The sequence below is a fragment of the Anolis sagrei genome, chromosome 1 (assembly GCF_037176765.1).
Source record: "Anolis sagrei isolate rAnoSag1 chromosome 1, rAnoSag1.mat, whole genome shotgun sequence".
Lineage (NCBI taxonomy): Eukaryota > Metazoa > Chordata > Lepidosauria > Squamata > Dactyloidae > Anolis > Anolis sagrei.
The window spans coordinates 307,305,032-307,318,535 of record NC_090021.1 but is presented as its reverse complement, the minus strand read 5'-3'; the positions used below and the strand labels follow the sequence as shown (position 1 = coordinate 307,318,535).

Sequence of the window (13,504 nt, the reverse complement as noted above, 5' to 3'; positions counted from 1 at the left end):
CTGTGACATAGATAAAATGCATTCGTTTGCTGAAAGAGATATTAGCCTCTTACCCATGGACAGGGCCAGTTTTGACAAGGAATGTCTATTGTATACCTATTGATAAGAAGCTGTTACATAACTGAAACAAACCCTGCTAGGAATACTGGTGGCATAACTTCCAACTGATGGAGGCCCCGGTAGAACAATGGGTTAAACCCTTGTGATGGCAGGACTGCTGAAGGAAAGGTTGGCGGTTCGAATCTGGGGAGTGGGCTGAGCTCCTTTCTGTCAACTCCAGCTTCCCTTGCAGGGACATGAGAGAAGCCTCCCACCGGATGGTAAAACATCCCAGCACCCTCTGGGCAATATCCTTGCAGACAACCAATTCTCTCACACCAGAAGCAATTTGTAGTTTCTCAAGTCACTCCTGACATGAAAAAAAAAACTTCCAACTATCCTGATTTGGAAGGAACCATCCCATTTAATCCTATAGGCATCCCACTTTTTCAGCTGCTTTGAAAATAGCCTTCTCTTCCTCCCATTTTTCCTCCTTGTTCTCAGCTTATTTCAGTTACTGCACTGACCACCACCTAAATCAGTGTAGATGTGGACATGGCCACAGTAGCCAAATGCCAAACAGAACAGATCTGGGGTAAAACGGGACAAAGCCAACTTAACACAACTATGTTACCTCAAATCAGGGGGGAGTACGGATTCTGCCACAGAATTCGGATGCTCCCCCCCCCTCCATTAAGGACCCATGGAACCAGTTCCCAAACTGGCAGCACTTGTCCCCACTGCCATCTTGTCTTTCTCAGACTCAGGTGGCCTGGGTACACAAGATAGCAGTCCCCTCCCTCCCTCCATGTTACAGTGGTCACTGTGTCCTACCTTTCTGCCATTAAGTGCCATGACATCTGCTGGGGCAACACAGTGTGCTGGGATGGGAGGTAGGAAATGGGGTGAGTTCTTCATTTCACACCTTCTTTGGCATGTTTAGTGCTGCTAAGCAGTGGGGACTCCTTCCCATCTCCACGGCAGCTGAGGGAGTCTGTGTGGGGACCATACCCAAGGCCAATTTGACATCCAGCATGATGGATTGGGTATGTGTCTGTGTAGATCCACCCTGAGTTCAAACTGCAAAAATTAACACAGCAGGGGAAAGACTTCAATGATGGTTTTCCTGCCCCAAAGTGGATAAAGTATATCACTTCCAGTTATGAAAAAAGAAACTCTCCATAGTCTAAAACAACTCACTCTGGCCTCTGCCATGGTGAAACTGTATCTTGTGTTCCCTAAAGGGTGCAAGGGGGCTAATGTCCCATAGTTCTCCCAAGTATCTCCTGAGAATACCCAAGACCCCCCAAATCCCCCAATGAATGGGTATGTGTGAAAAGCCATTCACCAAAGCCTCAACCATTAACTGGAACAGCAGTTATGCCTTGAAACATCTGTCCAACCTTCTTAGGTTTTTCCTCTAAAATCAAGCAAAAATAGGGAGAGAGGAAAACAGTGGTATTGTATCCTCCTCAGCTCTTATTGGAAGAAGAAACAGTCTTGGCATATTGAATTGCCATAGAGCACCCCAAACACTTCAAAGGAATATAGAGCTTTTCAGCTGATTTTCTCATGGGCAGGAAGGAACAGATGGGCCTTTTCTTACAGACTTTAGTTAGCAGGTTTTTAAAATAGCAACATATCTGACTAGTAGAAAAAGAATGCTCTGGGGCCAGATAATTTATTGCTATATGTATTATTATTGATACTCATTAATCAAACTATTGAAGTCAGCACTTCTGACTAAAATTGATGAAATTCATCTCTTATTAAAGCATTTTGGAAGTAATTATAATTTATAGATAAATAGACCAACCGATTTTTAGAAAACAAATGCAAGCATAGCCTCAAGCATTTCAACAACCCAAAAGGTAACTTCTGGCCGCAGTGCAGTTGGCCAGACCTCCTTCATGTGAATACACTAAAGGAAATTGTGGTGGGGTAGCACAGGAGGCATTTAAAGGTCCTGGGGAAGGTGTTTGTGGTACAAGGTTTGGACATAATGAATTACAAAGAATCTAGTTATTTGTGAATAATTACTTTGGGGCAACAAGGGTGGAATCTAAGGTCTGGTGAGATTTCAGGATCTAGAGAAGTTATGAACTCTGACACCAACCAACCATTTCCACTGTCATAAGGCCTGCCACAATATATGGAGCTGAATGTTGGCCAGCAACAAACAAAGCAGAACACTGCCTTGGTATTATGGAGATGAGGATACTGCCGTCATTCCTTGACCACACACACAACGATTATATCTGGCAATGCTTTGTCACTGTTCCGATATCCCTATAAATCTTTTATAAAAAAATTAAAGCTTTTTTCACTTTGATCAATGTCCTACAAAACAAAAAATACAAGTAAAAGGAAACTTCCTTTGAAAAAAAATGTTTGGATAAGCACCCTTGCAGCAGGTCAAAGTAATAAAAAAGGCAATGGACTGGTCATTCCTTATGGCTTCTTTGACCTCTTGGAAAATTAACTATACCCTCCAGAAATTGTGATTTTCCTAGCTGTTGGGCACCAGGCTTCTGTGTCAGCTTCTCGGAACAGCAGGAGAATAAGCATTTTAAAATCCTTGTTTGGATTGCCAGCTGTCCCTAATTCCAGATCATTACAGATCTACAAAACATAATCAGTATCCCTTATTTCAAGACACTAAAGATTTGGAGTGTATCTCATTTTAAAACACTGATGTAGCAATCGTTTAATCCTCTAACTATTCAGTGGAGTTTTTTTTTTGTTTCAATTAATAGTATTAATTTCACAATGTGAAAATAAATGGATTCCTGAGCTCTAGTCTTCATCAATGAAGTCATTCCGCAAAATAAACTGCTTTCCTTAATCTCGGGTGATACAGGCACATAAACAAGGGCAGTAGAAAGAGTAATGAAGAGCACATATATAAGCAGGAAACAAAAAGAAGACAAGCTTCGCAGTCTTATAGATGGTCAATGGTTCATTCATTTAAGAAGCCCAATTCATAAGTGTTTAATAGTCCAACATTTTGTAGAGTGTTGTTGACAACTCAGTGATTTCTGTTGGATGCCCCTAAAGAAGATGTTTCCCCAGATAGGCCAAAATGCATTATCTCCTTTTTATTTTCTACATAAACAAGCACGCAATAAATAGATGGGCCTTCCCTGGCTTGATGTCCTCCAAAGGATTTGAGCTTTATGTCCCATGGTCTCTCACAATTGACCATGAACGTTGAGTTTAAAGCAGGTATAGTTCAAGACATGTGGGGAGTACTATAGATTGGGAAAGGCCACATACACTGATAGCTTGGAAATGTTGTCCTTTGGGCTAGCCATGGTGACCAGGGCATACAACATATTTTCATCTAAAAAGTATTTTCTGAGCACTATCTAGATTCGTAATGAGTATTGGGACATATATGAGAAAGGCTGTCTCAAAATAATGTGGAAACTTTGAAAGATGTATATAAGTATCTTGATTCAGGAGTAGAAGCTAACTGGCAACCAGTATGCAGTGATCATAAAACATGCTGAATATGCTCTACTTCTTAGAAGTGAAGAGGTAAGACTAAGGCAGAGCATTTCAGTCTACTACGGATACTTCTTCTTCCAAAGCAGACAGAGCCCAGAAACATATATGCATTTCAGCTTTTCACTTGACGAGACATTTCATACATATATGCAGATATTCCAAAATCCAAAAAAAGAAAAACTATCAAAAACACAACCTGTATAAAAATATGATCTCCCATCCCAGAGATGATTTTTGATGCCTGATCAGCTACCTGGGAATGGTTTGTAGGATCTCTCAAGGCTTAAGTTTTCTTTTTTTTTTTCTTGCAAAGCCCTTTAACATCAAGGCAAATACCAGCTGACAGAAACTAGGGATTGCAACATCAACGATCCATATTTGTTTTTTGTTTTTCCAAAAGTATTGTACTCCAAAACTCTGTCAGTCTGAATTCAGAAGTCCCAGAGTAGTTTAATGTGTTCATTTTCTGTAACATTTTCAGACTTGTGATCCCACGAGTTCTTTCTCGCAGGCAGATGGTATTTGTGGTATAAATTCCAATGATCATCTGAGCAAGGATATTATGCCTCTGCTTGTAGTCTGTCTGCTAAGGATGTGATTCATCGTTTCATCTGCTTTCTTGCAGAGTCTACACTTGGAATCTGTTGCCGACTTTTCAATTCTGGCTTTGATGGCATTAGTTCTAATGGCTTATTCTTGGGCTGCAAGTATCAGTCCCTCCATCTCTTTTTTCAAAGTAATAATAATAATAAGATAAAATCCTGCATATATATCTCATTTGCTGTGACATACTGTGTTTTCATGTCAATAAAATAATAATAATAATTATTATTATTAATATTATTATCATATACTTGGGCCTTTTGTGAAAATAAATAGGAAAGTACAGCCACATCCCATTTTCCATTGTTTCTGAACAAAAACCGTTCTCATACAAAAGACTTTCTTGCATAGAAATTATGCAAAATATAGTGGTTTTGTACAAAAAATAATAATTTTCACCGCCCCTCCAAATAGTCTGAAATGTGAAAAATCATCAAAAATGCACATAAAAATTTAATCTCCCAATTAACCAGCTTCGAAAACTTTATTTCTTTTGTGAGAGAATAAAAGAGGCAATAAGTACATTCCTACACTCTTTCAAGAACTACCACATATATCGTAGCTATTTTCTAACATACCTTTATGGTCGATCAGTTTAAAAAAAACACAGTGAAGTCCTGAAAAAAAATCACCAAAGGACTAGTTCCACATTTCAGCTGCCAGACGCAGATCTACCAGATCTATTAAAGTGACCATATCTGTCCGATATTATAAGCCACCCTGCTCCTGGCTTATCTCTTTTTGTCTATTTATTTTATAATTTAGCATGTGTTATCTCCACCTCTCTTTCCTTGTCATTCTTTTTCTCTCCCACAAATTAAATATCAGCCTGGTACTTGCCATGTGGATAAAGTAATGCTAAGAAGAAAGTCTGGGGCTGAGAGGGGATTCAGGCTGCCTCAGTGAGAATTAATGACTCATGGAAGACTCTGTCTAGCTCCTGGAACATTGAAAGAAACCAGGGCGGATCAGTGGCTGCTGAAAGAGAGAAAGAAAAAGCCACGGGAGCAAAGCTGGAGGCAACTACTCTGTGTTTTAATATGCTACTTTCCTACCTTTCTCCGCTTACAGGAAGCTCTGGGTGACTTAAGAACAATTTGGAGGAATGCATGACTAATACTCAGCCAGGCTTCATTTATGCCAAAGCTCATCAGATACAGATTCATCAAGCAGGGATCAATGAATCAGTCTGTTTCTGAATTACATTAGTTTCACAAGGATTCAGTCCTATGTTCATTCTGTTCCAGATCCACATTGATTTGCAAATATGTTTTTCAATTGCACAGTCAATCTGGCTGAATAGTTGCCCTCAACACATACTAGTTTTGTAGAACTGTTTTAAATGACTTGTTTTATATTAAAATTTTTGAATTTCTTTGAAATTCAAAGAAAAAAATCACAAAAATAAGAATTATCTTGGTCTTCTTTAAAATGAAGCCCCATAAAGTTCTTCCCCATACCTACCATATTGTATTTCCATAGGCAAGGCGCAACCCTAAAGCTAGCCTATTAAAATGCCCATCTACCTGCCTTCCCATCCATGCTAATATTCTAATGTTCTAATATTGTAATGCTAATATTCCCCACAAAGATACTTCAAGGCTTGTCCACCTAGTCACTTGCCAAGCCAAATTAGAAAATTTCTGATAAGTCAGTCTTTTACTCTGAGATGGGAAACTTGTAGATCTTCAGATGTTTTTTGGACTGCAACTCCCATCATTTTTCACCATTGGCTATGCTGATTAAGGGTGATCACCTGGAAGGCCAAGAACTGGCTACCCTAAAATAAATTCTGATCTATAAGAACATGTGCTTTTCTAAGTGCCCAGAGTCTTCCACTACAAATATACAGATCGAGATTTGCTTGAATTTAACAGCATTAAAGAGAGTATAAAAGTATATTAACTAAAGAAACAAATCATGAGTGTCTGTTTCAACCATTCTTCTGTCCATTCCTTCAGATGTTTTAGATTTCAGTTCTCCTAGTGACTATGGCCAGAAATAGTGGTTGTACTCTGAAACATCTGAACTTTATCAGTTGCTCATCTTTACTCTAACACAATCTCATTCTAACATAATCTATGACCCTATTACACATATGTAATCCTGGGTCTATCTCTAATGGAGGATTGAATGATGTCCACGAATGATGGGGAAACAACAGGGTGTCCGATAGGTAATCTGACTTCCAGCAACACAAAATTCATGGTGACATAGCTATTCGCTACCACATGGCGTCAGTGTGAAAGGCAGTAAGGATTTATGTTGTTATTAAGGGGATTTATTTCTTTTTCATTTGGGGTTAATTGGGGGCTTGAAAATGTAAAGGGCTGATGGTGCTTGTCTGGAAATGCTATAGTGTCGCTATGAGCAGAACAAATGGATTGCAAGCAGCTTTCTGCCAACATCACGTTTAGTGCTGATTTTAGCAATACTGGTAATTCTGTAGAATGAAATCTCCAAGGCTTTGGCAAGGACTATCTGCGTTGTCCAACTGTTGTTCCATAGCTATCTTGCTTTCTGCAGCTCTTCGGGATACTTTGAGCCAATAACTACAGTTGTCTTCAATTTTATCTTATTTCCTGACCCAAGATAATGCTGGGCAAATCTTGGAGGAGGCTCATATTTTAAGGGGAATAACCCTACAGTAAGTATCAGGAAGGAACAAAATTTGGGAAATGATTTGAATGGAATACAGCTCTCAGATTCCCCAACTAGAATGCTCATGGAGAGCTGTAGTTCACAAGGGATCCTTTGCCATGCTATAGATGGGGGAACCGATTAGAAGTAATAAAAGCAAACACTTAAAGATCCAGTAGAGCACTCAAAGCAGATGGGTGCTGATTTGACAAAAGTCTATGCACACATAATTATTTATTAAAATACTAGCTGTATCTGCCATGCATTGCTGTGGATAACTTTCCCTCCCTCTTTCTCTCCTACTTTCTTTCTCTCCTTCCTTCCCTTTTTTTCTTTCCTTCTCTCCTTCCTTCCTTCTTTCCCTCTTCCCTTCCTTCCCCCTGTTCTCTTTCTCTCCATTCTTCTTTCTCTACCTATGCTTGGACTGCAACTCCCAGCAGTCCTCCTGATCAATCGATCTATCTACCTACCTATCTATCTCTATATAATCCATCTATCTGGGGGATTGCTGGGAGTTGCATTCCAGGAATAGGAAATTGGAAATATGCAGAGATTGGGATGTTCTCAAAGAAATCCAAGGAGAAGAAAGCTTGCATCTTGGAAGCAGTGCATTTGGATTATCTTCCCCTCCTAAAGGGCCTGGTCTAGGGGATGCTGGGAACTGTAGTCCAGAAGAGAGTATGGATATGCTATTGTGTGTTTTGTTTGCTGGGGGTGTCGTTTTTGCACATGCGCTGTAATGTCTTTTTGCCGTTTTGGATTTTAAGTCCCTTCCACTGTATTTTTCAGTGTTTTTAGGAGTGATGGTGACTCATTGGCCTAATAGGTGTATTATGTACAAATTTGGTGTCAATTCATCCAGTGGTTTTTGAATTATGTTAATCCCACAAACTAACATTACATCTATCTATCTATCTATCTATCTAATTTGTTTGTTGCCTCTCGCTTTATCAGAGCTCCAAAAATTTATTTATTTATTTGATAAATAATATATATGTTTATGATATACAACAGATAAAAACACTCTTTCCCAATCCCAAACAGTTTTCTTTAAATTAATTTTAAAAATATGCAGACATAATTAGAACAGTACCAAAAGGAAGACCCGAGTGCCCTCCTCTGGCACTCAAGCTATGTCAAAGCAACACTTTAAGAGGACCCCTCCTGTCTTATTTTCTGAGAGACTACATAGCCAATGTGGCATAGTGGCTTTAGCATCAAACTATAAAGCCCTACTCAGCCATAGCTCTGGCATAACTCACAACTCTGTCTGAATTATATGTAGGATTTTAACCCCTGACCTTTAAACTCTGAAACAAAGTTTATGTACCATTGGCTGCTATAATAGAAATGAACTTGTCAATGAACTCTGAATAATAAGTAGAGATACCCTTCTTAGACAGAATGTCTTTGGTGATTTTATGGATCAGGTCAATACCACTGCAGAATTTGTAACGCAATGCAACCTGACAAATTGTCTTTTCCTTCCTGCCTGTAACTCTCTAACATTTTGACTGTCTCTCACTGACCCCTCTATGCATCTATATCTTATCTTATCTACTTATATGTCTTGAACTCTACTTAGCTGAATATCTGGGCTCATGAAGTTTGCTCAGCACTCACTTTCATTGGTGGCCCAATTGCTTAGCCTGCCGTCAATCAGATTCATATACTGAGAAAACATGACCTAAAACTGGTATTGATCTGCTTATGTATGAGGGTTATCTGGAAAGTAAGGTTACAAGATTTTTTAAAAATACAAAAAATGAATATATTTTAATAAAACTTACATGGATTGTAGCATAGGCGTTACATTATTTTTCCATATAACCATTCAGTTCAATACATTTTGTTATGTGTGTCATGAGTTTTAGATGCTTATGTCATAGAAGTTTCCTTCTGCCTTTTTCAGCCAGTTCACCACTTCAATTTTTGCCTCCTCATCATCAGAAAAGTATTTTCCACCAAGGTGTTCCTTCAATTTAGTTAACAGATTATAGTCACTGGGTGAGAACTCGAAGCTGTGAGGGGGGTGGCTTAAAACATCCCAACCAAATGAAGTCAACAACTCTTGTGTTGCATGAGCAGTGTGAAGATGCGCATTGTCATGAAGGAGACAGATGCCTGCCATCAGCATCCCACAATGTTTGTTTTGGATGGCTCTGCGAAGTTTCTTTGTGGTCTCATAATATATTCCGTACCAATTTTGTCACATGCTGTCTTGACATTACGCCTTCTCCATAAATTGAAAGGATTTCTTGATGAATCGCAGTGGCATTCATGTCCTTAGCATTTAGGTAATGTATTACAGCGTGAACTTCACACTTGGAGAGACACTCATCTCTTACCTTCACCACAATGCCAGTCAATGAGCTACTGATGACTGGCACTGCTTGTTCGCTTCCACTGGCTTCGCACAAGTGATGCCAACTTCCCCCGAGAAAATTCCCCGCAAGAGCTACGTGCCTTGTAACTTTACTTTCCAGATAACCCTCATAGAATCATAGAGTTAGAAGTGACCACAAAGGTCATTCAGTACAATCATCTATCATGCAGGAATACAAGTCAAATGTAACTTCTGCAATTCACTCCAGAGCCACTTTTTAACCAGGCAGTCACAATAAACTAAAAGTCATGAAGAGCAAATACTACCTATGTCCAATTTCAAAAGACAGAAAACCCCCTCAACTTGAAGGATAAGATGATATCTCTCCAGAACAACCCCCTTTATAAGAGATTAAAAACAAAATTAGAAAACACTTGTGTGTGTGTGTGTGTGTGCGCACGCGCGTACGTGTGTAATGATGCATGTTTATGCCAGAAGCTGGCTCAAGTTGTGATGATCAGTGGGGTAGTCATTGTTCAATAGATTCTCTCTGACCATCACCTAACGGCATTGACACTGGAACAAAGAAAAGAACGGTAGGAAAAAGAATTTGTTATTGTCACAATGACAAAACAGTTGAGATTAAGCACTGAGAAATGCAGTATTTTCATAACAGGAGCACTAACATGAGAAAGTTCCCTTCATGATTTCCATCAAATGGAGAATTGCATAACAAAAGCACATAGAACCGAGCACTGATTCCAAGACAATAAAAAAACTTTTAAGTCTATTTAGTGTTACCTAAAATCAGAGCTAGGAAACATGTCTTTTTTGGACAACCAAAATTCCCCAAGCAGCCAGGTACTATCTTTCTCTTTCTTTTGAAGAGGGGTGTATGTTTCAGGTTATTTAAGTCCAAAAAGCTATTTTTCCAAACCCAGAATACATATATTGGTTTTCCTTGATGACCCCAACAAGGACCTGTTATTTCACCTACCCCTTTGCCTAGGTCTTCCCGAATCACCTGCTCAATTTCCTGCATGCTGCTCTGTGGAGCTTGGCTGTGCAACACCTTAAGTGTGCTGGTATATTCTTCAGGCAACAGGTAGTCAAGAGCTCCCAGGTGCTGTCCAACTTTGATGAAAGTGCCCCGGTTGGCACAGCATAGGTCCCGGAGACGTTCTGCAGAACGCCAATGCACCTAGAGAGAGATTGAGATTCAGTCATTGAAACATAGATGCTCAAGTTTCTCTTAATTTTCTCAAAAACCGCTTGCTCCTATTACATAGTTCCACTTCTCGCAAGGCAATGAAATGCAGTTGTGAAGAAGTTGGGTTTCTTTGTAATATAGAAGGATCAATATTGTGAAATCATTAGACCACTAGATTGGGATTTGGGACATCAAGATTCTAGTCTTTACTTGCCTATGAAACTCACTGATTGATTCACTGTGAACCTTCTGGGGGTTATTGTGGGGTTCAGGGTTAGGAAGTGCCGAGTTGTATAAGTTGTTTTGGGTTCATTATGGGAGAAGTGGTATATACATCCTACACAATAACTTTTTAAAATCCATGAGTTTAGATTTTGCAACAAAAATGTATATGAAAAGCAGCATCATTTTTTCCCCTACCAAGCCACCGTGTGCCAAAGATTGTGGGGCAGATGTGGCCTGACACCAAAAGCATGTGCAGACTGCAGGTGTAGACAAAAGAGTGGCACAAAGACGCTCCCCACACCCTTTGCATTTCACCTAAAGAAGCCAGGTAGATTAGTAAGATGACGGTGAGGAGTGCTTATTATCATTTTTAACAGATATGCCAATTGCAATCTTTCATGGTATTGGAAGGCCCTTAAAATGGTAGTGAACATACTGGTAACCTTAAGGTTGGAGCTCTGCAATTCGCTGTACATTGGGGTACCTCTGTACCAAGTTTGGAAACTCTAATCAGTTCAAAATATGGGAGTCAGTTTGGTTACAAGTGCATCCAGAAGGAAGCAAAATGCATCAATATTAAAATCACTCCATTGATTCCCAATTAGTTTTGGGGTGAAGTATAATGTGTTGGTTGTTCCATTCAAAGCCCAACATAGTTTGGTCCAGGTTATCTCCTGTACAATCTACCCTGTACATTCAGGTCCTCTAGGGAACATTTACCTCAATCAGCAAGACTAGACAGGCAACTACCACCCAGAGGACCTTTTCATTGGCAGCCCCCAGACTGTGTAATGACCTGCTGGAAGAAAGATGCTGCCTGAATTTTAAAAAGCCTTAAAAACCTATCCCTTCTGGCAGGCCTATCCAGTCAATATTACACTATGAATTTTAAATTGACTTTTTTATAAATATGGATGATTTTAATCTTATGTTTATGTGTTTTTAATCTATGTGTTTTAAATGGATTTATGTGCATTTAGTTATATGTTGTATTTATTCTGTGTTGTACTCTGGCTTGAGCCTTGGGGAGAAGCCAATAAATTGTTGTTGTTGTTGTTGTTGTTGTTGTTGTTGTTGTGTCATGAATAACTTTACCACGCTGGAAAAGAATATCCCACTTCTGACACCAATTTGTCACGAATGAGTTTTCAATAACTTTGAAGCATAGGTTCTTTTTATTGCAATTTCCAGTGTGAGTGGTTATATCAGATTACAGAAAAACATTTAGACCAAGAATGACATTGGACATACAGACATACAAATTCTATGCAACTACAATGGATTTACAATTACATGGCTAACAAACAAACAAAGGAGAATTACATTTTTGCTCAACATTCACATACATGTACATGCATTCATCCTCATGCATTCAAATATTACCGTATCATTTTCTCCCTCCTTGGAGAAGCACCTGTTAGGCCAGACCCTGCTTTCCTGCAGCCTGCCAATGCATAGTTCCATAACTTAGATTTATTTATTTATTTATTTATTTATTTGATGCACTTATTAACCGCCATTCTCAGCCCTTACGGGCGACTCATGGCGGTGTACAGTACACATAAAAAGACAGTTACAGAGGCCCAGTATCAACAACATATGACTATACAACAAATACAAACTACATAAAAATCCGCTTCGTCTCTTAGTAGAATCATAGCCAGTCTCATCTTCCTTATACCATTCCAGTTCTCATTACCGTAATGTTGTTGCTTAGCACTTAATTAAATGCCCTCTCGAACAGCCAGATCTGAAGGCTTTTTCGAAAGGACATGAGGGAGGGCGCCTGTCTGATGTGTGCCGGGAGAGTGTTCCACAGCCGGGGGGCCACCACCGAGAAGGCCCTCTCCCTCGTCCCCGCCAGCCGTGCCTGTGATGCAGGCGGGATCGAGAGAAGGGCCTCCCCAGACGATCTCAAGGTCCTCGTGGGCTCGTAGGCCAAGATGCGGTCAGAAAGGTATTTTGGGCCGGAACCGTTTAGGGCTTTGTAGGCCAAGACCAGCACCTTGAATTGGGTCCGGAAGCAAATCGGCAGCCAGTGGAGCTGGGACAACAAGGGCGTTGTGTGCTCCCACCTACCCGCTCCAGTTAGTAACATGGCTGCCGCACGCTGGACCAGCTGAAGCTTCCGGGCCGTCTTCAAGGGCAGCCCCACGTAGAGAGCGTTGCAGTAATCCAGGCGGGATGTGACAAGAGCGTGTACCACCGTGGCCAAGTCAGACTTCCCGAGATACGGGCGCAGCTGGCGCACGAGCCTAAGCTGTGCAAATGCTCCCCTGGTCACCGCTGAAACCTGGGGATCCAGGCTCAACGATGAGTCCAGGGTCACACCCAAGCTGCGAACCTGCGCCTTCAAGGGGAGTGCGACCCCGTCCAGCACAGGCTGTAACCCTATATCCCGTTCGCCCTTGCGACTGACCAGGAGTACCTCTGTCTTGTCTGGATTTAGTTTCAGTTTGTTCGCCCTCATCCAGACCGTTACAGCGGCCAGGCACCGGTTCAGGACCTCGACAGCCTCCTTAGTAGCAGGTGGGAAGGAGTGACAGAGTTGGACATCATCTGCGTACAGATGACACCGCACCCCGAAACTCCGGATGATCTCACCCAGCGGCTTCATGTAGATGTTAAACAGCATGGGGGACAGTATGGAACCCTGTGGCACCCCACAAGTCAAAGGTTGTGGTGCGGAACAGGAGTCCCCCAATGACACCTTCTGGGTGCGACCCTCCAGAAATGACCGGAGCCACTGCAAAGCAATGCCCCCAAGACCCATTTCCGCAAGGTGCCCCAGAAGGATACCGTGGTCGACGGTATCGAAGGCCGTTGAGAGGTCCAGGAGCACCAACAGGGACACACTCCCCCTGTCTAGCTCCCGGCGCAGATCATCCACTAAGGCGACCAAGACCGTCTCGGTACCATGCCCCGGTCTGAAACCAGACTGTGCCGGATCC

General features: G+C 41.0%; 1 protein-coding gene across 3 annotated transcripts in view; it reads right to left on the bottom strand.

Moving 5' to 3' along the window:
- Positions 1–13,504, bottom strand: part of ADCK1 (aarF domain containing kinase 1) — a 167,190-nt gene that overhangs the window by 90,300 nt on the left and 63,386 nt on the right. The window contains exon 4 of one of the 3 annotated variants that reach the window (XM_060757733.2): positions 10,116–10,319. The exons of 1 other annotated variant lie outside the window; for it this stretch is intronic. In XM_060757733.2, coding sequence (XP_060613716.2) covers positions 10,116–10,319 — 204 coding nt within the window. The remainder of the gene's footprint in view (positions 1–10,115; positions 10,320–13,504) is intronic. One more of the 3 variants, XM_060757740.2, reaches the window with a different exon arrangement.